This window comes from Caloenas nicobarica, chromosome 1 (assembly GCF_036013445.1).
Source record: "Caloenas nicobarica isolate bCalNic1 chromosome 1, bCalNic1.hap1, whole genome shotgun sequence".
Classification (NCBI taxonomy): domain Eukaryota; kingdom Metazoa; phylum Chordata; class Aves; order Columbiformes; family Columbidae; genus Caloenas; species Caloenas nicobarica.
In genome coordinates, this window is record NC_088245.1 from 192,608,955 (window position 1) to 192,636,823 (window position 27,869).

Below are 27,869 nucleotides of genomic sequence, written 5' to 3' on the forward strand. Positions count from 1 at the left end.
TCATGCAAGTCCTGTTGCCTTTGTGATAGCCATGCACTCAGCTCCCCAGTGCAGACCTACCCTTCGGCTAGACATTTCTGCTCATGAGTTACTCCTCCTGAATGTGCAAGAGAGGCCACAACATGTGTGCCACAATGGTGGCACGTTTATTCACCTGTGGGCCCAAGATGTTCATGGCACACAGAACTGCACATCACCTATGTGGAGAGGGACCTCTGAAGTCCTGTGGTCCAGCCTCCTGCTCAGAGTGGGTTGCACTACAGCAGGTTGCACAGGGCTTTGTCCAGCTCAGTTACAGGTATCTCCAATGATGGAGGATTCACCACCTCTCTAGACAATCTGCTCTAGTGTTTGACCAGTTTCACAGGTGATCAAATGCCAACCACCTTCACAGGTGAGAATTTCCTGTGTTCTAACTTGTGTTTGGAGTATGTTGTCCTGTCACTCTACACCTCTGGGAAATGTCTGGCTTTGTTCTCTGTCTTCCTATTCAGTAACTGAAGACTATGATAAGATCTCCCTTTGCCTTCTCTGAACAACCCCAGATGTCCCAGCCTCTCCTCCTGACCTGTCCTGTCATGTGCCCCAGTCCCTTGACTATCTTGGTGGCACTCTGCTGTTCTCACTCCAGTATGTCACATTGTTCTTGTCCTGGGATTCCCAAAACCGGACACAGTTGTGAGTGGCCTCACAAGTATGAATAAAGGCAGAGGACCACTGATGCTGCCAGCCACACTCTTGCAGTATGCATCTAGTCTTTCTTGCTGCAAGGGCACATTGTAGGCTCAGGTTCAACTTGCTGTCTAGCAGGACCTCCAAACAAGGCCTTTTGACAGAGCTGTTTCCCAGCCAGGTGGCTCCAGCCTCTCCTGTTACATGGCATTATTCCCCCAAGGGGCAAGACTTTGCATTTGCCTTTTTGAAGTCTGAGTTCCCTCCAGAAATGGAAGGCTAGAGCAGATGAAACCAACCCTCCTGGCCAGCAATTTAATTATAACCAACTGATTGCAGCGCTGGGTGAATGCATTGTACTGCTTCTGGATCTAAGCAGGTATGCCTGCATGGTGCTGTACTTGGTGACTCTCCAGACCCATCACCACCAGCTCAGGCACCACTGCTCGTCTGAGTCCCCTCTCCATGCACAACACAGACCTCTTCTTCTTGAGTTACGAACTGCTGTGGCGTATCATGCTGAGAGTTTTTTAATGCATCCTGAAGGGCTCACCAGATACACCACTAACTGCACTATGTCAAACTGAAGGATTTTGCCCAAATTATGACAGAATTGGATCCTGGTTTGATTTAGGACCTGAATGGTGAACATTAATCTAAGGGGTTTGTAAAACAAATCCCGTGTGAGGACGGGAAGGTGTCAATCCGCTGTCTCTGAACATTGCCTTCTGCAGATACTCCCACATTTTCGGAGAAGTTTGAAACAGAAAATTCAGTATATATCTGCCTCAAAGATTACATATTTTTATCAACATCTGTGGAAAGAGGAAGCTTATATGTCTTTACAGAGGCGGATCTTAGCTGCAAAGTTTCTGACAGAGAGCCGCTCTCACCTGTCTTTAAACAAAATATGAAACAATAATAGAAATGGTAAGTATCAGTTAGGTTATCACTGTATTTCTCAAAGCAGCTAATGTGTTCGAGTGAATTAAAAGGACTTGTCTCAGTTTTTCTACTCAAGTATGCTTTTTCCTCCCCATTTTCTATATGTTGGCAGGTATGCAAATATGGAAGGGGTCTAAAAACACAAAAAAAGGGCTGTGCAATACACTGAAATCTAATTAAGTGCATTATTTTCATAGACTAGTCAAAAACCAACCAGTTGATGTCTTCAAAACAATTTGCATGACAATGATCTTCCACTGTTTTAATCCCATGTTATCCCATGTAAACCCATAGTTTTGGGTTTTTTATCATCTGAATCACTGCACAGCAGCAGCAATAGGAGTCCATTTTCATTAATTAAATATGAGTTATACCCTGTAACTCAATTTATTTGACAAGCACTTTTAGTGAAATATCAGGAGTATAATCTCTCTTGAGCAGTTGTCTTTTTTTTTTTTTTTTAATGAGAATTTACAGCACACGTGGTCTTCTCAGGTAACACCTAATACATGAAAGCTTTCATGTGATTTTTATTGGTTATTTTCCAATCATTAATATAGGTAGATATGCTCCTTTCTGAATTAATTTCCTATTCATACATAATTAAAATTATGTACATCTCTGAAATACAAATGCAATTCTTACATCACCTGATATCCCACTCTTTCAGAAATGTTCTCTGTATTAAAATGGCGGCCTTCTTTTTTGTGAAATACTTTCTCCCCTCTTCATTAAAGATGCTGTACACAATATATGCAATGTCTGTGAACTTTAGCTGTAACAGTGTAGTCCTCTAAGCACTTTAGTAACTGCAATGTCTTGCACAGGAGGTTAGACACATGCAGTCTGTGTTTATGAACACATACACAGCATCAAGCCCTATAGCAATTACTACTAGGTGATTGCTAGGAGTATTATACATAGAATATCTACCATTCTCCAAACACACTGAACATACAGAAGGATTCATTGTAGTTTCCCTGCTTTTCAAAGGCATTGCTATATGGCTGACTTCAATAGCACTGCTAATGGGACAGCCTGGCCTTCTGACTTTGACTGAAGGAGGCTGGTGACTTCTTTCTCAAACGCATAATTCACTCCTAAAGTAATTTATCACTTTTTCTTATGGGAAAATATGCCTTGCTTGCAAGATAGTCTTGGTTTGTGCTGTAAGTCCTTCCTGCTAGAGGCAGGGATTTCCCCCCATACAGAAGAAAGAGTACAAAGATATGCCTCTCTCACTCCCAGCTAATAAATTCCACCTGTGGTGGAGACCATCTCTCTCTCCTTGATCACAGCCTTGGGCAGTGTCTTGTCTCCTGCCATTGGGGGGAAAAGAACATGAAATTGTGGTGATTTCATTCCTTCCAACCATGAGTCCACAGGGTCTGGGTGGCTGCCAGCTCAGCTGTGGAGAAACGGGGCTGAGACGGAGGATAGACAGGTGCCACACCAATCATTCCTTTGCAGATGCTGTCCTCATGATCCAGCTGCAAGTAAGAGGTAAGCAACAAGGAGGCTCACAAGGCTGAGGCCATCCTTCCTAGGAAGGGGCTGTCTGATGAGCCACCTCCTCTTCTGTCTTCCAAGGCTACCCTGGCAAACTAGAGCTGGATGCCTTAACATGTTTTAAAAAACTGGTGATGCTGCTAACCAGGAACATGACAAAACGTGATAAAGACAAATCCATGTCCAGTTAAGTCTTTTAGAGATGCATTGTTGATGCTCTGAGTCTTCCCTTAAATGATCCTTAAAACCCTTCTCAAAACTTGCATCTGGATTGCTTGTAACTGCATTCCATTTGAGAACAAAGACTACCTTCAATACAAGGGCATCCAAAATGGTCACTGGATATTAGATAATCTGTAGTTTCATTCATTCAATAACATATTAAGTAATTTGTCTTTTCTATTGTTCTGTTTTCCTACACCATGGTTGCTCTTCTGGTCTTCGGTATGTCTGTGCACACGATCGCCATTATGTAATAGTTTGAAAGACTGTTAGAAATTTATTCATTCCACTGTTTTCAAGACATTTTGTCCCTTCAGTTTGGAGCACTGGCAAAGGTTTTTTTGGTGTTGCTGTTGCAGTGACGAGGTTGGCTGCTTCCCCAAGCATGAAATTCATTATCTTTATGACATGTCAGTAACAGTGACCCAAGGTGTGGATTAATTTTTAGTATATCTTCAAACATTTTTTAAACATTGATTTTACCTCTCTGCTCCCTTCTCGTTATCCATCTCCTGCCCTGTGATGTCCAGTAATAATGCCAGACTTGTCCAGCATAGACTGGTAGCCTGTGTCAGTGATGGTTCTTTCCACTTTGGAACAGCACTACAAGCAGACATTTTACCATGTTTGTACATGCAGACTTTAAACTTTTACATCCTCCACCTGCTGCAGGACATACTTTTGGAGAGTGGCCTTTTCAGCACATCTATGCACTTTCTCTGCCATATTTAAAATATAGTATCTGACACAATTTTAAAGGGTTTTGTTAGGTGGTTTTGTTTGCCCGGGATCAGAAAGCCCAAAGCAATATGAACACTTCACTGCCCTTTCTCCACTTGCTTCGTTGGATCTGTAGCATCTTCCTCCTGATTTAATAAAGAGTTCAATTTTAAAAATACGGGTTTATGCTTCATCATTTAAAAGATGTGCTAAACTGTCCAAAGGGTACTTCGACAGAAGATTTTACATTCTGTAGGGTTCCCTATCACATTGGGATCTACAGGCAGCGTTCATATATTATTGCACAACAGGCAGGATTGGACTTGCTAAAACCCCTTGTCTTTATCTTTGCTTTGATTTATTTCAGCTTTATTTGCTTCCATCAGATACTTAGCATTGTGAGGAACCATAACACTGTTTTAATTAAAAAAAAATCATGGCTTGACCACAGATACATCTGCTGCTATCTTGACTCATACAAAAATCAAACCAGAACCTTGGACAAACACGGGGTTTTTTTTAATTCTCTCTGTTGTGTATACTAACTTCCCAAACTTGCCAGTTATCTCTGTTCAGGATCTGTTTCTGACTGTTTGCATAACACAGACAGGTACCCCTGCTTTATGTTTAGTTTCCTTCCAGAATAAACCAGGCAAGTTTTACCTCACCTGACTGAGTCTCCCTATTGAGTTCAGACTATAAACTCACTTGCAGCCAACTTGAAGCACGGGCAAAGAGTTTCCTTTTGTGTGCACCCATGGAAGTAGATATGGCTACTGGAGGGAGATACAAAAAAAAACCAAACCAAACCAAAACAACAAATGCTCTGAAGAAAATTACACCAAGACTAAGTGATGACACAGAAAACATCCATTGACAACCTCAGGACAATGAGCAAATTAGGGTTATTTGGAAGGAAGAAAACTGGACAATTTTTCATCATGATCCAAATTCTTTATGACCTTTTATTTTTCAACTTTGTCTCCAGAGGTAGTAAAATCCAGGAAAAAAAAATTAGTCTTTTGTTTCATAGATCAAATCACTTCATACATTAAAAACCTAAATTAAAAGTCAACTTCAGCTTTCTGACAGTCTCAGTAATTCTTTTCCCCTTCAGTGTTTATCCCCTGATGTGACAGCAAACACTCTTTCTGGAAACCTACTGCCTGATCACTGTTGTTTTGTATTAAATTGTAATTTCTGGTCTTGTGTGTGGGGCTGAGATTTGGAACATGTGCAAACTCAGAGGTGACAGCCTGAACAATTCAATTAGTCCTGCTTGTGCTAGATTTTGCATGTCCACATTAGCATGACTGTATATCAAACACCACAGTTCTAGCTCATTGCAGTGCCCCAAAACTGAAACTTCCCTGGCAAGGACTCACTCATGTAAGGCTGCAAAATTAGGAAAAGACCCAGGATTTTTAACGGCCTGTGACAAAAGAATCCCAGAGGCCAGAAGAGCTCCTCTACAGAAACTTGAAGTATCACTGTTTAAGTCAAATAAATTAATATTTCACTACTATCATACTAATACAGTATGATACACCTCATTCACCCTGCTGTCCTAGTGATCTATGAAGTGCTTTCCGGGAACATAAATCTTGAAACCACACTCTTCCTTCCTCTCCACATTAGAAGATGAAATATTGACCTCGGTAGCCACATACAAGAGTTCAATGACGAGTTTAGGCACAGGCTTCTCACCAGTAAGTTTCTCCAATTATGGCTTTAAAAATTACTAGTGTTTTAAAATGATCACTGATGTTCCTTTCCCTTGAGAGGCTTGAAGGATCTCCTGGGGTATGAGGAAGCAGGAATGAATGTGGAGACAGATAGAGACCATGCGTGCAAGAGCTTACTGTGGTTCCAGCAGTATCTCTTGGGCCCGGAGGAACTACCATGCCCTTCATGAGATCATGGCTGATGGAAGTCCAGGGGCCATGGCAGTGCAGAAAGGTAAGTGCTCAGACCACATTAGACGAAAAGGCAATGGGACAAACAGGATCTGGAACAGCGTAAAGCACCATTGCCCACCAGTGTGTAGGAAAGTGCTTGAAGCCACCTGCCGTGAGGAGATGTTATCTGTAACCAGGGGAGAGGGTGTCTACAGCCATGCTTTTAACTTATTTTATAATCATGATCAATAATCATACTGACCCTGCTTTCAAGTCACAATGAACATCCCTAACTCAATCATTACACCCAAACTTGAGTTTCTGTATTTCCAGCACTGAGTGTGTAATAGATGTTAACCATCATGGATATTCTCATCAATCGCCCTGAGTGGGCAGGCAGGTGGGCCACTGTTAGCAGCCCTCAAGGGCAGGCAGCACGAACTGCTCCTTACTCCCTCAAAAGTGGTGAGTTCTACCCAAGAAGATACACCCCTATGTCCTTGCCAAGAGAAACCTAGAATTCGTACACCGTCTCCAAGTGCCACACTAGAGAAGAGGCACCATGAAACGAGTGTTAGCAGGAGATGGTGGAGTGATGCACATGTTTTTCAATAAAAGATGCATTTGTCAGAAAACTGTAGACTTTTCTGTGTGAGATGCTATGAATTATTGCTGTCTGACTTGAGACACAGTGAGATCAAGCTGAAGGAGGGCTTAGGTAAGTAAACAATCTGGAAAAAAGGCTTTTTATCTATCTATCTATCTATCTATCTATCTATCTATCTACTTGTCTCTTCCCCTTTGAGTCAAAACACCACAAATCGCTTAAACTTAGACACCAGTATTCCCCTCCTTGCAAGGATAACTAGCAATTAATTATCTGCTCAAAGGAATGCTTTGGTCTCTAAAGCAATGCAATGTTTTCAAAAAGCTGTGTGGGGTGACAATCAATAATATATACACTAAATCTCTGGCATGTGTAATTAGGAGTACTAAAAGCCTTCAACTCCAGACATAGTTCACAAAACGAGATTATAACCATGTTGCTGACTACAGCAAATAGAGTCCAAATCAGTACATTGGCAATGTGCCCAAGAATAGCATTAAAATTAATCGAGTAAGCAGTAAATTAGCATCATACTAGGGTTTCTGCATTTCTTGGCCTGATACAGGTGGTGTTTCGAGTTTGAAGCACTTACCAGCAGGTGCTGTGGTAGTTTTTGGTGCTGGAAGTAAGCTCCTGCGTGGAGTCGCTGTGCTGCTCGATACCTGTGTTGTGCTCTTACTGCTCCCCTTGGGGACATCTTTAGAAGGTGCAGATACCTTAGGAGTGGTTTGCTCTTCATTTCCAAAGCTCGAACCTGCAGGAGACCAAAATTGCTCTAATTATAAGTTCATTAAAAATGTATGTGAACTGTGGCACACAGACTGAGTTTGTATCAGCAATTATAATCTACAAAGACATATTCTTATTGCAGCTTGGGCTAAGTTATAGGGACCTTCTCCAATACAAATGGCTACATAGAAATAAAGAGTTCCCAGCAACTTACTTAAACATAAAGTCTTGGCAGCTGTTGGAGTCTGACTCCAACAGGAATTTAACGCCTACTTTTGGGCTAGCTCCATAAAAGTATCTGGCCGCGAGGTTCATTAAAAAAAAAAAAAATCTAAATATCTGAGTGGATGACTTGTTTTTGGCTTTGTAGCTGCTACAGGAGCCAACCTACCCACTCACCTTAACACTTGGGAGTTGCTTGTTGTCAGGTTAAGGGGAAATAGCAGGACTCAGTGGTGCAAGGCATTGAATTCTCCTACCCAGGATGGATTTCCCACAAACAGTCCCTCAGACCACACTCAGATGTTTGAATAATGACACTCAGACATTTGACACTGTCCCACATGACATCCTTGTCTCTAAATTGGAGAAACATGGTTTTGACACATGGAACACTTGGTGGATTAGGGATCGGCTGGGTGATCACACTCAGAGTTTGGTCAATGGCTCGATGTCCAAATGGAGACCAGCAATAAAAGGCATTCCTCAAAGGTCGGTATTGGGACCGGCAACATTTAATATCTTTGTTGGCGACATGGGCAGTGGGATTGAGTGCACACTCAGCAAGTTTTCTGAAGACAGCAGGATGTGCAGTGCAGACAGCACACTACAGGGAAGGGACAGGCTCGAGAGGTGGGCCCGTGTGAACCTCATGAAGCTCAGCAAGGCCAAGGTCCTGCACATGGGTCAGGGAAATATCAAGCACAAACACAGGCTGGGCAGAGAATGGACTGAGGGCAGCCCTGAGGAGAAGGGCTTGGGCGTGTTGGTTGATGAGAAGCTCAACATGACCCATCAATGTGCACTTGCAGCCCAGAAAGAAAACTGTATCTTGGACTGCATCAAAAGAAGTGTGACCAGCAGGAAGAGGGAGGTGATTGTCCCCTCTACTCTGCTCCTGTGAGAATCCACCCAGAGTACTGTGTCCAGCTCTGAGGCCTCCAACATAAGAAGGACATGGACCTGTTCGAAGGAGTCCAGAGGAAGGCCATGAAGATGATCAGAGGGTGGAGCACCTCTCCTGTCAGGACAGGCTGATGGAGGTGGGGTTGTTCAGCCTGGAGAAGAGAAGGCTCTGGGGAGACCTTATAACAGCCTTGCAGTACCTAAAGAGGTCCTACAAGAAAGATGGAGAGGGACTTTTTACAAGGGCATGTAGTGATAGGACAAGGGGTAAGGAATTTAAACTGAAAGAAGGTAGATTTAAGTTAGGTAGAAGGAAGAAATTCTCCCCCATGAGGGTGGTGAGGCACTGGAACAGGCTGCCCAGAGAAGCTGTGGATGCCCCACCGCTGGAAGTGTTCAAGGCCAGGTTGGATGGGGCTTTGAACAACCTGGTCTAGCGGAAGGTGCTCCTGCCCATCACAGGGGGGGTGGAATTAGATATCTTTAAGGTCCCTTCCAACCCAAACCATTCTATGATTCTAATAATAGGATGAAAAACCAAAAAAACCCGCACAAAACAAGCAAACAAAAAAACCGGAACATTTTGTTGCCAAGGTTTCCAGTTTATATTGACCTCTTCCAAAACCTCTAATGGGTTTAGTTTCCTCCTGAATTTGCCATCTAGGGAATAATCACATCCTAGACTCCTCGTAGATTTAAGGAAATCAATCTTTTCTTAACTTTTGAAAAAGGCAAATTTAGAGCATCTTCTTTAGCTATTGAGTAGAAAGCCTAAGAGGAGCAAAAGATTACAGTATGTCTGGACTTGAACATTTGCAGAAGGATGAACATTTTGTTTGAAAAAATGAGTGGAGATAGTGGCGAGAAATACATAGGATTTCAGAAAACGGCTATAACTTTTATTTCTATTATTTTAAAAAGATACGATACAATGCTATTTAGGTACTGCCTGCAGGAAAATGATAACATTATTTTAACAATTGATATGTCCAAATCTCCAGTATTTTTAAGGTGTAGGCTTCATAAATGTATGCAAGTAAAGGAGAGATTTTTTTTGCCTCTCTTACTGAAAATCCACTAGAAAAAAAGTGCAGGTTGGAAAAGAAAATCGTCTTTTCTGATAAAGGAAGAATATACCTTTTGGCTCTGACAAAACAGCTTTAAGTTTTGCTGTGTCTCTAAGGCTGCTTGCATTTAGGTTTTAATTTAAAGCACATACCTGCAGTATACATGGACTTCTACAAACACATTTGACCTTTGTTCAAATAATAAGACACATTAAAAATTCAAACTAAACAGTGTACTGTACCCTACAAAGGAAAAGGAAAACCTGAAGCATCTGTCATCTTTACACTGCTGTGCACATAACAACCCCTCAGCACATCAGGTTGTTGTTTTATATCCAGACTACACGGATTCTTCACCGATGTAACAAACGCTTAAGATTACGTGCTTAATTATCTGCTGAGAAAGCACTGCTGACCTCAGTAAAGTCACGTCAGCAGAAAACCCGGCCCGGTCTCCTCTGCAGCTGTACACAAGGACGTCCCTACCAGGTGCAGGGGGATGCTATGTGTATCCACCTCATTCCACCTGCATCATGCTCCTGAAGAGGTCTCAGGCATGTGCTCACCCAGTTGGTTTGGGTAGCACAACTTGTAGAAAATTTTTTCTTTCCTCTGCAATTTGTTTAAAAGTTTCAATTGTGGTAACACTAACCTTGAAGAAGAAATTATTCCTATTTGCAGAGAAAGGCCGTTCAAGTGCTGTTTAACTGAAACCCTTTGTTATCTATTGTGAAATGTATTATATGGAGAACGTTTCAACTCACAAACCTCACCAAAAAAAGCAATTTCTGCTTTGAAGAATGAGGTGTCCAGGGGAGTTACATAACCTCTTATTAAAAAAAAAAAGTTAAAAAGCTGTTCTAGTTATTGAAGATGAAGTGCCACCAGGTACAAACAGTGTTACTGTCTAAAACACAGCATAAGAGGTCTGTTAATTGCAGAAATGAGTGGTTGGGAAAGCTGACAAACAGCCTCATCAGGACCCCTGAATCAGAAATGCCAGATGCCTGGAGACAGCTGACCATCAACCTCGTGTCCTGGCTGGACAAACCCCTTCAGTAGCAAAAAGGCGAAGAAAAAAAGTGATTCAGATTTTTAATTTTTTAATAAGAAATGGAGTCAGGGAGACAGGCTGCATCGCTGTACTGGGTGTCTGTGGCAAGGTGTTGGAGGCTGCACGAGGAGAGGCCAGGGCTGCCCCGTGCCAGACACAGTTGGTTCCAGAGGGTTTCAGCCAGCTCCAACAGACCCATCACACGACACAGCTGGGACTGTCAGCCAAGCTGGAGGTAACTCTGAGAAAATGTACTTAAGAAAGCGCGAAACACTGCCCTGCAGTGAGGAGTGAGGAAAAAAGCGTGAGAAACCGCCCTGCAAGCACCAGGGTCAGAGAAGGAGAAGGGGGAGAAGGTGTTCCCTGCAGCCCCTGGAGAAGACCATGGTGAAGCAGTTACCCACACTGCAGCCCATGGAGGATCCCATGCTGGAGGAGGTGAAAGTGCCCTGAAGGGAACTGCAGCCCATGGAGAGCTATGGCAGCAACAAGCTCCTGGAAGGATCTGTGGCTCCTGGAGAGGAGCCCACCCAGGAGCAGGTTTATCTTGAGGGACTGCAGCCCATGGTAAAGACCCAGGCTGGAGCAGAGAAAAGTGTGAGAGGGAAGAAGCAGCACAGAGGAACTACTAGGTACTGACCGCAATCCCCATTCCCAATCCCCGCTGCGCTGCTTGGTGGGGAGGTGGGATGGAAGAGGTAGAGAATTTGGGAAGGAATAAGTGAAGTTGAGCCTGGGAAAAAGGGGTGTGGGGGAAGCTGTTTTAGGTTTGGGGTTTTTTTTGTTTTGTTTTTGTTTTGTTGTTGTTGCTTGTTTGTTTTTTGTGGGGGGTTTTTTGTCTTTGTTTCTCACCATTCAACTGCATTTCAATTGGAAAGATAGTAAATAATGTTCCCCAAGTTGAGTCTGTTTTGCCAGTGACAGTAATTGGTAAGTGATCTCTCTGTCTTTATCTCTGCCTATGAACTTTTTCATTTTATTTTCCCTTCCATCCTGTTGAGGAGGGTTAGTAAGAAAGCAGCTGGATGGGGGTCTGGCAGCCAGTCAAGGTCAACTCACCACAATAGCAATATCCATATATCCAGGATTTGCTGTGATAAGATAGATGTTTAATGTAAGAGACAATATCTCCTACTTTGCTGTTCACGGAGATGGAGTTCAGAAAGAGACAGTGGGGTGCAACGACATGTGCATGTACGGTATGCTCCAAAAAGCAAATGCTTGCTGCTTCCATGTATCTTTAGGGCAGTGTCTAGCTACCCAGGAGCAGGGCAAGCTGAGCTCCACCTTGCTACACATGGTACTGGTTTCCACTTTTCTTTTCAAATAGCATTCAAAGAAGAAATGAAATTAAAGATCCAGGAAAATGTGTATTCCTCATGATCTAAGAGGAAAATATAGGTTTTCATTTACTTTGCGGAATTCACTTCTTGAAGGAAAATCAGAAAGATTATTCATCAGATGGTACTTGTCAGTCCAGGATTGTGCCTTCCACTATTATCTGCAGCAGGTGATTCAGTAGTGTAGTTTCCAGGTGATCACATCTTCTGTTGTATTGTACCTCTTCCCTTCTACTTCTCTACTTTTGCATTTTATCTAAACCAGGGGAGACTCTTTGCCTTTGAAGCACCTGGCAAGTCATTTAGGTGCTCCTACAAAAAACGCCTTGTATTTTGCAGACTGTGCTCTATGAGGAGCAGCAGTGCTGACTTTGCAGTAGAATATTTAACAGACTATTCACAATCTGCTGGAGCTAAAGGCCTTCAGCCTCACTTTTATTGTCTCCTCACTATGAGCCCCAAGGAATCCCGCTCTTCCACTTGTGAAAAAAATACAGAGAAGAAAAGGGGTTTGAACACTCACAATTACTTTGGAGAGTCCCAGCTGGACCCGTTCATTCCCTGTACTGTTACGCCAGTAAAGACGTGCAGAAGTCAGGGCTGACAACACATTGTGGGCTGCGTGTTCAAAGAAAACCATGATCAAAATCCCACTGGCTCCCAGATGGCTTGAGGCACCCTCTCTCCATATGTGTCACTGTCTTCTTCACAAGTGATAGGACGAGAAAAACAGCCTCAAGTTGCTTCAGGGGAGATTTACATTGGATATTAGGAACAATTTCTTCACTGAAAGGGTTGTCAGGCATTGGAACAGGCTGCCCAGGGAACTGATTGAATCACCATCCCTGGAGGTGTTAAAAAGACGTGTAGATGAGGTTCTTAGGGACATGGTTTGGTGGTGGACTTGACAGTGCTAGGTTAACAGTTGGACTCGATGATCTTAAAGGTCTTTTCCAACCTAAATGATTCTATGATTCTCTGATTCTATACTACATATGACTGTAAAACCAGAAGGAGCATGGTTAGGGGAAATTCTCCATTTCATGAAAGATTAATTAAGCCATATTGTAGAGCAGGTCTTGATCTGAGAGGAGACAGTGACAGGAAGGACTGCATTCTGGAGCCACACAGCCACAGATGTCCCTGCCTGCACTCGAGGGCAATAAAGTCACCTTCTGTTGGAGAACTGGAGTCCTTTCTAGAAAAATAGCTTGTCTGATAACACCTATGGGTCTCTGTTTTGCTGAGAAACAGACACCCAAAGAGTATTCAAGCACAAGCGCAGCTGCTTCTGCAGGTCCCTGTCTCATAGGGTGCTACGTGAAGCCTATTGAAACAGAGTATGTTTCCGGCTCTTCAGAGCAGGTCAAGCATCTGCTGCACTGGCAGCAGGCTTGGAGCTGCAATCACACCTGAGACACTGGGAACGTGCTAGAGTCATGAATGTTCACTGAACCACAAACATTTACCAGGGTAATTGAAAGCCCTTTCCATCTTCAAGATCCTTTGACACTACTTGATGCCAAGTTTAATGACAATGAAGGTATGTCTAGTTGTTGCAGCAGTGAGCCCATTTGGCATTTCTAAAGCACTTTCCAGTCACAGAACTCAATGAGCTTTAAAAATAACAAAGAGTTGATCCACTTTCCAAGTTCACATAGCAAGAGAGTAGCAGAGACAGACTGAGAAAGCGAGCAGGAAAATCTCATGATCAATGAGGCTAGAATTACTTTTTCACCTGCAAAACATTGGTCTGGATTATTCCTCTGTGTTTTAGTAGGCTGCACTTCCATGCCTCAGTTTTCAAGAACAAATACAAGCACAAAATGAAACTTAAAATCACTGCCGTAGGTAATGATCCAATAAAGAAAATGCCTAAACTACTCTGACTAATCAGATGATGTTCGAAACAATAACCCACAAGACACACTTTTCACTAAATTGTAACATTTGCCCATCCTTCAATTAATGTCCAATCTTTATTTTTGATTTTTACCTGCAAAGTGGTTATTTTTATAGATTGATTACAAGATGTGCAGCCTGTCAGCTGAGCTTTTCTTTCACTAATTTAAAGGTTTCTGTTTAAAATTTCAACACTGTATATTCCAATATAACATTTCACAGTGTAATTATCAAAAGCGACAATAGAATGTACAGCTCTGTGGCTCAAGCTAAAATAATGCTACTGAACAAGCAGTACAGTGTTATCATCAGTCCTGAGGGGTAACTATGCTGTTACGAGGTTATGATAGTAGATGAGATTACTAGCTGGCTAATTTGGGGTTTTTTTGCCTTTGCTAAGAGCCAGTGCCTGGTATTTCCTCATACAAGAGGCCAAATGTTCAATAGATCAGGGACAAGCTGATGACAGGTTTCTCTTCCATCTAGAACAAGAAGTGGCTTAAGTATTGATGTTCACACAGTGATTAAACCCAGCTTAATTACCCTTAAGTATTTTTCCCATTGCATTTTTTTTTTTGGCTCAAAGGTGTTCGAGCAATCATCTCCTGTAACATGTTTATTTTAGGTAAGGTTTGTGCATGTCCACATGCCTTTATAAAAGCTGATTTTTCAGAAGTCTTAACATTCAAAACTGAAACCTGAATTTTGAGTTTTGAGCTTAATAACTTTCACCAAAATAAGGAGCCAAATCTGCAGTGTCTGTCAGCACAGGAGCCAGCTCTCTGAGCTTTAGATGGCTTTGGGTCTCTGCACTGCAGATTACGACCTCTGAGACAGCCCCTTCGTTGCTATGGAGGGAGTTCGCTGCCATCATTGCTGATTCATGACAGCTATGTGATCGGTCATGCTTTTTGTACGTCACCACTTAAGTCTGTAGGAGATTGCTGCATGTCCATCCTTTTCCCCATCCCCTCCAGTCCTAAAGCCAAGCACCTTTCTCCTGCTGTCAGGTGGTTTTGGCCACTCAGATCTGGCCATGGGGCTGGCTGTTGGGGCACCTGAAGGTTGGGAACTCTGCAAAGCCAACCATCACCAGAAGAGCTGCAAGAGCACCCCTGTGCAGATGCACTAGCAGGCTCCTCCTTCACGTCCAGCTGCCTGTGATGGTTCCTGCAGCCAGAGGCTGGATCCTGCGCTTCCAGCTGATCCAGGTAAGCGAAACAGAACAGGGCGAGGGATCAGGAGGCTGGGCTTAGCCTGGCTTCCAGGCTCTCCCCTGTCCACCAGCACAGCTGGACTTGCAGCCAAGCAACATCCACCAAGCTGGTCTGTGTGTGCTCCTAGACTATTGCAAAGAGGGTCATTCAAATTAGCGTCACCTACAACAAAGTGGAGTTTAGAGAAGTGGAGGTGTTTTGCCTCTGCCAAGTGGAATCGAAATCCTTCCTTTACATGTTTTACTGTTTTTGGTGACTCAGGGTTTTTGAAATCCAGATTAATTTTTGTGGCACAGAACCATCTTCAGTGTCCTTCATACATAATACATAGTAGAAATACAACCTTCTGCTGATGCACCTCCTTGTATCAATACTAACCTACTCATTTCACCTCACCTATTAAAATGCACATTTTAGGATGCAGTTGAATGGATTTCTTACTTGAGCAGAGTTATGTGCTGCTCCCTACTGAAGAGTTACAAGTCTCATTGGGCAAGGTGAAAATTTCACCACAAAGTAAAATTTTGTATGGGTTAGTAGAAGTTGCAGACAACTTGCTGACTATGCCACACTTTGGAAACACAGAACACATTTTATTTGGGCTCTTGTGAAATGTTACACCTCTACCAGGCAAGATGAGCCTTTCATTATGTAATGAAATTCTACTGTATGTTGGGGGTAGCTTTGCCTACCACTGGTGGATTGTACAGCTGCTGGGCTAGCTGAGCTCCCATGCATAGCTGGCTAATTAAAGCCCCATAGGGTACAGAGTGAAGACAGCATAGTATTTTGCTGATCAGTCATAATGTTTGTCAGAAATGATAACATAAGGTTATTGGAACCTTGCCAAAGACACCTGGACTACGCAGATGTTTTAAAATGGGTCTGAGACATCACTAAAATTCCACCTTCTGAAAGGGCCATCTGTCGGCACTACTTGGATCTGAATTGTCAAAGGTCATTCATGACCAAATCTTCCCTGCAAACTTACCTCATTCAGTGTATGACTCTGACCACAGGGACAAGAGACATCCCACATCATGAATACCCCGTTGAAATGTCTCATGTGGTACCCTGAGGAGCTGCAGCAGTAGGACCACATTCTGGGGAAATGTTTGCTTCACCGAGAAGAGAGTAACATATCTGCTGTAAGCTTCTCCTAAACATATGGATTGAGATTTCTAATAGGTCAGATCGGAGTAACCTAAACTTATTGTATAATTACTGAACACTGAAGTTGTCAGAAGGGCTGTTTCTTAACACCTGAGGTACACTTGAAGGTGAATACTCATAGTACTTTTGGAAGTTTTACTTGCTGACACAAGTTAAGAAGAACATATTACATTCCAGTTAAACGTTTAAATTCCTCTCAGCAAGTCCATTTTGGGAGAGAAAAGAAGCAGCAGAAATAAGCAGCAGATTTTTAAAAAATCCTGTGTTCACTAAATTTACTGAAATGAAGTGTTATTGAAGGCTGTATTTGTAAGAAATGCTATATCTGATCCCAGTGAGGGAAACTGAAGTGTTGCCTTCAATGTAAGCCAAGTTTGACTCAGGATGAGTGCTTTAGGAAAAATGCTACACTTTATACTAAGCAAATGCACAAGAAGTAAAACAGGAGCACAGTTTTACTTCAGGTATTTTCTGGCAGTGGGTCACACACTGTCTTCCAGAGGAGATGCATGAATACAGGTCCAATGGCCACTTCTCCCCCTTGTTGCCCAGCATAGTTGTGCTCCACACCACAATTGCTGGGCACTGTAGAGTTGTCAAAGCAACATCAAGCACTGATGGTATTTTTGCCAAGGACACATCTGCGTTCCAATGTTCTCAGCTACCAGATTGACCCTTGGGATTGCCTGTGGTTGCCCAAAAGTTACAACAACCAGAAAGAAGATACAGATAACATCCGTTTTGTACTAGCACTAAAGCATCTATCAACCTATTCAGGGGGAAATTTTCATGGGTAGGAGGATTTTTATGTTCCTGAATAGTACTTCAGTCCCAGTATTCACCTTTCTAGAAACACCAGTTTTGTAACATGACTTGTGCTCATGACCATCTGCTCTAATGGCACCATGCCTACTTCTGAACAGGCATGCCAGTTTTAACAGGGCACAGGCATCCATGAAAGATAGGATTAGAAGTGACATCTGCTCTGCAAGAAGTTCCTCCTGATGGCAAGAAGTGCCAAATCAGAGCCACATGACTTTATTATAGGGAATTACATCTGTTGACACTTACGGCACTATATCATCAACACATGCCTCTTTCTTGGAATTGCTGCTTCTAATTTGCTTGAGCACTGGCTTGGAGTGCCATATTTGGACACTTCAAGGGATATAAACTTTGGTAAAAGTGTTAATGGCATTCCAATGGTGTTAGTGAATTTCCATCATCTTTAGCAATCCATGCTGGGTGCCACAGCTCACCAGACTAGGAGAGGTTAAGCAATGCCCTAAAAATTGTCGGTGCTTAAAGTCTGGTAGCATTCAGTCCTGCTCCTTCCTGCCAAGTCACAATAACCTGTGTGCTACTGTTTATGTGGAATTATGCTAGATCAAAGAGCTAGTAAATGTGTCTGTCTCCTTCACTGGCATAACAATGACTTCAGAGCAAGCAATATGGGCTAAGGAGGGGAGACAGCATGCTGAAACCTCAAGGATGGAAGAACCCTAAAGAGTCTCCACTTAGTCACTAATTAATTGCAATTTATGAGCTCAGACAGAGATCCTCAAAGCTGCTTAGGAACTTAACTCCTATTTCATTTCATATTCAAATTAAACTCACACCACTTAATCACCATCTCAGCCCTGAAGGAGTTTCAAACCAACAGATGTCTCCATTTCAGAGCATGAAGGATGCAAGCAGCTGAGCAGAGCCTCCTATGGATGCTGAGCAGTGCTTTGAATGGAGAAAAAAGGTGACGACAGGCACCAAAACTGTGCGGTGCTTTGGAGACAGGCAGGGAGGCTTCTAAGCTGTTCAGAGCAGCCATTCGCTGTGCTCAGATCATGTTCATCCTCTTGAATAATGTGCCGTTCAAGAAAAAATTTGTCCATCTTTTGTAGAATAGCCTGGGTTAGCCTGGCAGACTGGCACATCCTCTGAGCCCCCTTCCCCCGCACCCCCAGAGGACATCAGACCCAGCAGGTACAACTCTCTGTGCTGCTGGAGCTGAGACACTGTGCACCAGCTGACAAGGAAAGAGGCAGCAGTACGCCTGTCACTCATGTCCAAGAAACTGCCTAATTTGCGAAGAGTCAGTCCTACATCTTATAGAAAATGATGTATGAAGCACAATATTTACCACTCCCCATGCCTAGCAGAGCAAGAGTTTCACAGGGGGCACATATTCCTTCCCCTTCTCCCCCAGTGTATCTCCTACAGTGAGAATAAGTGCAAGTGAGAGTTGCAGGACCATTAGAGGTTTCCAACTTTTCCAATCTGTTTGAATTTTCTTACTGGAAATTTTTCTACTGGTGGTATGGACCTTTAGAGAAACGTCACACATTTATTTCTGTATAGCACAGGAGAACCTGATTTTCCCAGTTAACTTTCACTAATTCCTTTGTAAGTAATGCACAATGTGCACTGTCCTGCTCTGTGCTGGCTTCCATATAGATTGGTGTTTTGTGGCTATTTTACATGTCACACAGGAAAAAAACCTATAGCAAAATAAAAATCTGAATAAAAATTGTTGTGTAGTCCAGAGTTTCAACAGTCAAAAAACATGTTTCTGTGAAAAGCTTTATTTTTCCACATGCACTGGGTATACTGTCTTTTAAGGCTCCAAAAATAAGTTTCGCTTGTAGAATTCTGCTGATTAAATGTTGTTTTCCTCACAAAGCATCTTAACCAGTTTGATCAAACTAAGGTGTTTTTTTTTTTTTTAATAAATATTGTCAGTTATCAAAAGCCTGGAAGTAAAACTGCAATTCAAAAACACCTGGGGAGAGAAACACACAAGCAAAACTTTTGTCTATTATAAATGGCATTATCCATGGAGAGTAAGCATAAATTTTCAATGTGACCTGTTAAAAATTTTCCTCATCTCATGCTTACTAAAACCAGTGCCTTTAGTAGATAATTTTGAGCAAAGTAAGTTTTTTTACAGTAAGCTAATTTTACAATTAGCAACAGTAAATGCTGTGACCCAGTTAAATAAGTTTTACAAAGCGTTTTAGCTATGATTATATTTCTATGAACCAAAATAATCTAAACTAGTTGGCCCATAATATTTTGCAGGGAACAGGTGTTTAATTGTCTTTATTTCACAAAAGGAAAGCTCTTAAAAGTATACGAAATCAAAATTCTGTTGAAAACCCCAGAGGTTAAATGGAGGAGGTAGGCTCTTAAAAACTGACAGTACTTTTATAGGATAAAGTATTTAACTTTTCTATTTGGTAAAGCATCAAACATTTTGCTGATCTGATCCTTTTGGTTTTTTCCCCTTACTATCTGAATTTAGCTGACTGGTAGTAGCAGTACTCAAGTGAGTAGCATCTCTTCATTACAATTAATGCTTCTGATAAGCATTAATTTAATTGGACACAGGGTTGTAATGGTAGAGCCTGGAGTGGAATGGTGAAGCCCCATGTAACTGGGCCCTAGGGAGTGCAAGGCACCAGGAGCACTACAAGCAGGCTGTGCAAACACCTCTCAGGCATCTGGCAGGAGACAAAACCAATAAACAAGATTCACAAGGAGAAACCACACCAGCACCACATATTAAAAGTTGCAAAAGGAAGTAACAAGTACTAATAGTGGGTGACTTTCTGTTGAGAAGCACCGAGGCACCCATCTGCTGGCCTGATTTATGGTCAAGGGAAGTTTGCTGTTTGCCAGGAGCCAGGATCTGGGATGTCACAGGGAGACTGCCACAATTGGTTAAAAGCAAACTACTGTCCTCTACTTCTTTTTCATGTGGGCACCAATGGCCCAGCTAAGTAAAACCTGGGCAAGATTAAGCAGGACTTCAGAGCCCTGGGGGTCCAAGTGAAAGGGACTGGGGCCCAAATGATCTTCTCCTCTGTGTTGCCAGTCGGGGATAGGGATGCAGGCAGACATTCATGCATTATACAGATAAATACCTGGCTTTGTGGCTGGTATTGTTGTCAGGTCTTTGGTTACTATGATCACGGGATGTTCTTTGACAAATACAGCCTACTGAGGAGGGATGGCATCCGCCTGTCTAGAAGAGGCAGAAGAGTCTTTGGTAGCAGATTGGCTGACTTAGTGAATCATGCTTTTAACTAATTAATTTGGGGGGATAGGGTCCACAGCTGCAACACCTGTATACTTATAAGCAACAGGGTGGATGAGCACACCTACCGGAGTGGTGAGGAATGTTCCCCAACCCTTTCCAAAGGTAAGCACACACATAGTCTGGGTAACACACAGGAGGAATTGGAACTCTGTGCCCAGTCTGAGAGTTATGACATCGTAGGAATCACAGAAACTTGGCAGGAAAATTCACATGACAAGAAGACCAGTATGGATGGCTACAAACTCTTTCGGAAAGATAAGAAAGGAAGAAGAAGAGGTGGAGTTGCGGTTTACGTAAAAGAGAAATCTGAGTGTATAGAGGTCAGCTAGGCAGTACTGTCTCCATTTCTGATCCCCACAATTCAAAAAAGACATGGACAGACTGGAGACAGTCCACCAGAGGGCCATGAAGATGATCAAAGGGCTGGAGAACCTGCTCTATGAGTAAAGACTGAAGGAGTTAGGTCTTCTCCCCCTGGAGAAGAGAAGGCTCAGAAAGGACTACATCACAGTATTCCAGTACTTAAGATCTCCTGCAAAGAGCACAGAGGCTCTCTCTTCACAAGGAGCCACATGGAGAAGACAAGGGGAAACAAGTTCAAGCTGCACCAGGAGAGGTTTCATCTTGATAGAAGAAAAATGGGTTTTTTACAGTGAGAATCATCAGTCACTGGAACAACCTCTCCAGGCTGGTGGTGGAGTGTCCATTGCTGGAGTTTTTTCAAGATGTGATCGGAAAAACCACTCTTGCTTCTTCCCTGAGCAGCCCAGGGTGCTTTTGCTCAGCCACAAAAGAGCTGTAGGTAAGGCAGAAATCATAATAAAAGATAGTAAAGAAAAGAAAGTCCTTGTTGCTCTCTGTCATCAGAGATCTCTGGGGTGCTAGATAATCTTATCTAGTCTCCCTTTCCCACAAAAGGTTGGACCAAATGATCTTTCAAGGTTCCTTCCAACCTAGGCTACTGTATGATTCTATGAAAGGAGAATAATAAACAAAGAACTGCAATTTCCAAGGCCAAGCTTAAAAAAAGGAACATACAGCACTACTTGCTCAGATACTTACAGTATAAACGATGGTGGTATAATACAATTTATGCTCTAGACATATATTTCTTGCTGGGTTTGTAAAAGTGAAAGATATCAGTCTGATTACTCAGAAGATGGAAATCTACACTTCAGAGAGCAAACACAGCCTGGGCAGACAGGTGTGAAATTCCTTGTCTGACCGCGGAGCCCCAGTGCTCTTGCCACATGCCTTGGTATCAGGGAGTCTTCCTCAACTAAGTGGCTTGTGGGCAGGAGCCATGTTATGCATGTCAGCACATTACATCATGGTATCTGCTACTTTTATACAGATGTTATAGTTACTCCTAAATCAGAGGCTGTTGATTTGAAAATACTTTATGGTGCCAGAGGAAATTTGTGGGTAGAATTCTTACTTCCAGAGGGTAATTAATACATCCAGGGGCACTGGCAATAATATCACAATTTCCTGGACTAGCACTGGTTGCTTGGATTGAAATTACACAAATTATAAAAAGGTCATTAATCCATTCCTGGTCTTCTGCGTCAGTAGGCAAGTTGCTGCCAGAGTAGACCCATGACTCCAGCTTCCATTTTGACATAATACTGTGATACGCAGGTAAAAACGTTTTTTTAGAATTGGATACTGACACTGTTACTAAAATGACAGGTAAACATGATTAAGGAAATGACATTCTGAAAATTCATGTTTGTACATGAAAGACTCCTCTGTTCTATTCCAACAAGCATCTGATCCCAGCAATTTTATGATTCTTCTTTTTTAAGCCAGGAAATCCACTCTTTGTCAACTCTCCTAAGTGGAGCATCATTATTGTTTTATGTTAGAACAATATTTAAAGGCCTCTCTAAAAACAACTTGGATGGTGCTTTAGTCATGACACTGAGTTAACTTGTTAGGACATTGTCAGGCACAGACAACCAAGCATCATTCACACAAAATAGATGTCTTATTTGGGAGAAAAAAAAGATCAAAACTTCAGATTCAGTAGAAGAGCAAGCTTATCCTTCGTAATGAAATTAGGATGTATATCATCATTGTTTTCCAGCAGCACTCAGGAAACCACTGTAAAGAAACACAATGAAATTGTAGTTCATTGGATACACCACACTGCCCTCAAGCAAGACCTTCCAATGGTGCCAGTGGAAGATACATGTCCCACGTAGTCGTTATTTGGCAAACAAAACTATATGAGCTGTGTATGGCTTGAACGCTGCACATGACCTACAGATAATACAAAATTTGATTCATTGGAGATGCCCAGGAAAAATATTCAGTAGTTCAAAATACACATTCTGCCATTGTGTTTGACCCTACCATACCACAGTTGTGCACAGTCAGGAGGAGAGGGGAAGGATGAGTACATACCACCTCGACACTCTTAAAGGCCTGTAACTGAGCCAAGGGCAGATCTTCCTCCCACATCCTTTCCAGCAGCTTCTGCTTACGATATCTGCTAAGAGCCCCATGAACAAGGGGTAACACAACATTCACTCTGAAGGTGGAAGCTTCACAAGAGAAGAACATGGCTGTGTAGATCGGGCTGTCTTCCACCTGGCCTGGCTGGGATATCTGACGCTGTTTGGACTGATCATGTATTCCTGCACGGAACATGCAATGCCCCTTGGAGCTGGCTGGTATTGGCACTGATGCTGTTTAACATCTTGTTCAGCAACATGGACAGTGGGATTGAGTCCACTCACAGCAAGTTTGCCAACAACACTGTGTGGTGTGGTCAACATGCTGGAGGGAAAGGATGCCATCCAGAGGGACCCTGACAGGCTTGAAAGGTAGGTCTGTGCAAATCTCATTCAACTCAATGGGTCGGGAAATTGCAAGCAGGGAATCCCAGGCTAGGTGGAGAATGGATTGAGAGCAGCCCTGAGGAGAAGGGCTTGGGGGTGTCAGTTGATGAGAAGCTCAACATGAGCCAGTAATGTGCACTTGCAGCCCAAAAAGCCAACCATATCCTGGGTTGCATCAAAAGAAGCATGGCCAGCAGCTTGAGGGAGATGATTCTGTCCCTCTATTCTGCTCTTGTGAGGCACCACCTGGAGCACTGTGTCCAGCTCTGGGGTCCCCAACATAAGAAGGACATGGACCTGTTGGAGTGAGTCCAGAGGAGGGCCACAAAGATGATCAGAGATGATCAGACCTCATAGCAGCATTCCAGTACCTAAAGGGGGCCTACACAAAAGCTGGAAAGGAACTTTTTACAAGGGTGTATACTAATAGGACAAGGAGTAACTTTAAATGGAAAGAGGGTAGATTTAAATTGCATATAAAGAAGAAATTCTTCACCATGAGGTGAGTGGCGAGACACTGGAACAGGCTGCCCAAAGAAGTTGGGCAGAAGATGTCCCATCCCTGGAAGTGTTCAGGGTCAGGTTGGACGGGGCTTTGAGCAACCTGATCTAGTGGAACGTGTCCCTGCCCATGGCAGAGGTGTTGGAACTAGATGATCTTTAAGGTCGCTTTCAACCCAGTTCATTCTATAATTTGATGATTCTATGATTCTGTGATAAAAGTAACTACCAGGCTTTACAGAAATCTGGATGCAAAAAGTATTGAAGCTTTGTCACGGAAAATTCTTAGTTAGCCATAAAGCACCCAACCAATGTTATTAAAAGCAAGCGGGAAGTTCTGCTTTGGTTTTGCTTGGTTTCAGCAACCCATAGCAAAGCTGGAAACCCTGAAGGTCCCTGCCTACAGTGCCCATGGCCAGCATGTGAAGGATTCAGGTAATTTCAAATTAGACAATGAAACAGAAAGTAGAACTTAAATTATGGTTGTGAACTGTGACACAAGCGTTCTGTCACAGGCAAATCCATGAGGACCCACTAGGAGCCTTCAGTGTTTCCAGGCCATGATCTTTTAAGGTTTTGGGTACTTGGTTGGATTTGGGTCTTAGACTGGGGAGGGAAGAGGTTACTTTGTTTTGCAAAAAGTCTCTATTTATAAGATCATGTTTCTAAATCCTTCACTTTCAAAAGGCAAGGTTCTCATGTTACAAAGAAGCGTAATTACCTGTACCCTTGCTATGGCTCTTTTTCTTAATTAGGACCTTTGAAGATAAATGCACTTGCCCATCTCTGGCATATGAAAACTGAACTGCAGGATTAACCAGAAATATCCTATTAATTTCACCTATGAATCATACTGTAGTTAAGGCCTGTAAGAGACTACTTAAATGAAAGCTTTTTAATCTTACATTTAGTACATGGGTTATCGAAGTAGGAGAGCTTCTCATTTTGTACAATTTTAAATCCCAGTAAAATTTTTAAGACACCTGAAATTATTAACAAGGATCAAGAAAGGGTATGTGTATGTGTGGGGTGGGATTGGGGGTTGACTGAGTGTGAGAGGGCTGAATTATTTTAAGGAGACATAAAGTACAGCCAGAAGTACGAACTGTGGTGTTTTATACTCACACAAATAATGTCCTTCTGTATTGCAAGCACATTTAATTAACTCTGTGTGTGTTGCACAAGTGCAGAAATATTAAGCCAGAACCTTGTCTACCAGAAAATTGTAATTCAAGTGATTTCCATGCTACTTCAGTTTCGCAAAAAGGTCTCCAAAGCCCTTGTGTTCTTGACAAGTAGCTGGATAGCTCTTAGCACTGCTAAGGAACGGCAGAGGCCTCAGGAGGGTGTAAGTGGCAGATCTGCCTTGGAGACTCCCGCGTTGCTCTGCTGGCTCTGCAGTTTCCTGCTCCCCTGCAGTGGCAGAATCTGACAAGCCCACCACATGCCTTTGGTGTTTCTCTGATGTTCCTGGGCCCTGAAGGCAGGTGGTTATGTGAAAATCTCAGCTGTAAAAGATTACCGTAAAATTACTGTAAAAAAATTACTGTAAAAGAAACTTTTAGTCCTTTTTCTTTTGTCCTTCTTCAGCACAGAAATGTAACCTGAGAGCATCTCCAAGATCTTTCTTTTAAAGAAATGTCCTGGGGTTTTTTGATAGTGCATGAACACTGATATCACATTACACTACTGTGATAACAAGCAGGTTAAAGGTGCATTGGCTCTGAGCAGTGCTTAAAAAGCTCGTCCTTCTCTCAGTTAAACATGAACAAAGATCTCAGGCCGTTTGAACCAGAGTCCCTGACATTTAAACATGTGGGTAGTAGCACAGCTTTGGAGCAACGATACTGAATACAAAGAAGGAGAGTCTCAGAGGAGATACAGCAGGTTTCCTACTGCAGAAAGGCCAGTATTGGTTAAAACTCCATGTATTTTCTTTGTAAGCTCCTTAGGATCAAGGAGACAAGAACATGCACCAAGCCTGTCTGTGTCTCCTTCTAAACTTCCTAAGTCACATGGATGCAGGAGGGAGTGGAAGATACTGCTGAGGCTCTTTGCAGAAAGGATCTGACTCCTCTCTGCATCCAAATTAGGAAAGGTTTGGATAAGATCTGATTTCACCAGGACCTAAACATAATACAGGCACCTTTTATTTTAACTGTTGTAATTTGAGTAGTCCGTAGAGAATCACACAAGTGAGCCCAAGTATGGGCAATGGAGAAAAGGGGGAGAGAAAGAGTTGCAGTTCACTACCTGAATTCTCCAAACAGCCTTCAAGGACAAATGGTCCCTCCTGTCCCAGCTGTGCACCTGAAACCCTGTGCACCCAACCCTGCCTGAAAGTGAGGGAAGGATACAGGCTCACAATAAAGGATCACTGGAAGAGTGAGCTACAACTATTAACCAAAAATAAGGTGAACCCGCCGCTCCTCTCCTCATCTTTTGTCACCTTACTCATCTTTTCTTTGTGACCTAAGTGACAACAGGTCACGAATTTGACACAACCTAAGACGCTCCAAGTTTCACCTGGTGCACTCTATTCAGTTTCTTTCCCTACAAAGACAGCAGAGAGCCCGCTGTAAGATCTGGCAGTCACCATTACAAGGTATCTTCTGCAGACATTCAGACTACAGGTGATTTGCTATCAAGATTTTTCTTCATACTGAAAAATGGAATTACATACATGATGATTAATAAGACAGTACTTTGTCTGTGTTAGAGGCAAATCCTGGGCAATCAGCCCAGCTTCTCCAGCATCATTTTGCCAATGGTCTTATTTTAGCAAGAGAACTATGAAGATTAATTAATTGTAAATTAATTGGGATGAAAAGTATTAGGTAAATGTTAGATACTGTTATGAAGAACATTTGAGAAAAAAAAAAAGTTGATCTGCAGATGAGGCGAGGTTTATCTGCTTTCATTTGCCCCTATGCAATTCTGGTAAATGTGAGAAATCATGGTTAAAAGCCACCTCCAACCAAGCTGCTTAGTGCCTGCAGTGCAACATCACAGTAGTCATTCATTAATGAAACCCACCTTTATCTTGACAGCTTTCATTTAAAAACAGTGTGGCAACCACTGCTGTTTGCCTACAGGAGGAAAGATGTGCTAAGTAATGAGTAATTCATAGGTGTAAATATGAAGGGAATAAATTGTGCTTTAAAATATTTATAAAATGCTACTAGAGGTCATTATGAATTTTCAGAGCAAAACACCTAACAATTTATACTCACACTAAAAGTAGATGAAGAATAATTTCTATTATGTATATATATATAAACCATACACACACACACACAACTTTTTTAAAACAATGGGAAATTTTGAAAATTAAAATGATTTGCATGAGGGATTTAAGAAGTATATGACACACAACAGGAGTACTGGGTCTGGCAGCAGTACTGCTCCATATACTTACTCTTTTAATAACCAATCCTGAGCTTACTCCAGTATTATTTTAGCATAAAGATTTTAAGAAAGTCAATACGGGAGCTGCCAGAGTAGGTTTTCAGGTGGAATCTGAGAAAGACGGCAGAGCAACCCTGAAAGTTGCGTTTCTTTTGAGTAATTCACCTAGAACCTAAGCTATGAAATCCTCATTTCCTGACCTGCATTTCCCAAACCACATGCTGTTTCCCTAAAATTGAAGCTGCTAATGGGCTCCCAGTGGGTGGGGTCATTTACACCACACACGGGATATTTTCCACATTACAAAAAGCAGATGCATGACATACAAATGACCTCCAATATGGTAAGCATGAACATTCACATGTTACTGCAGCAGAGCAGTTCCCTGCAGAAAGTTGAGCGTGAAGTAACCAAGAAAGATCCTCCTCTGCCAGGGCTGAGTTGAATCTGGGCTAATGGGTCTGCTAGGGCTGCTAATTGGAGAGTTCGCTCTCTTCTTTAAAAGCAAAAAGTCATTTGGGGTTATATCCTCTTGGAAATGTTGCAGGCTAAAAGGATCATGATTATAGTCACATAGAACAAGAAACTATTCTTGTATCTATTCATGCCCTGTTGTTTAAACCTCTCTCAAATGTTGTTGCTCCTAGTTTGTGTTCTTACAAACCTGATTTAATGATCCAACATCCTTCAAACAGCTCATTCTAGCAAAAGTTGTGGGGAGCACACTGCCAAACCAATGGCCTTGATGGGCACTGCCATCTCCTTCTGCATGACCTGAATTCAACAAGCACTTGCCAAACCCAAGATGCAGAATGAGCTGGAAGAATACAATGTATGG

The 27,869-nt window shown here is 42.4% G+C and overlaps 1 protein-coding gene across 1 annotated transcript in view; it reads right to left on the reverse strand.

The window, feature by feature from the left end:
• The window catches only part of MTUS2 (microtubule associated scaffold protein 2), a 187,252-nt gene that overhangs the window by 65,855 nt on the left and 93,528 nt on the right, over nucleotides 1-27,869 (reverse strand). Inside the window, exon 4 of the mRNA XM_065655778.1 lies at nucleotides 7,166-7,327. Within this exon, the coding sequence (XP_065511850.1) occupies nucleotides 7,166-7,327 (162 nt within the window). The remainder of the gene's footprint in view (nucleotides 1-7,165; nucleotides 7,328-27,869) is intronic.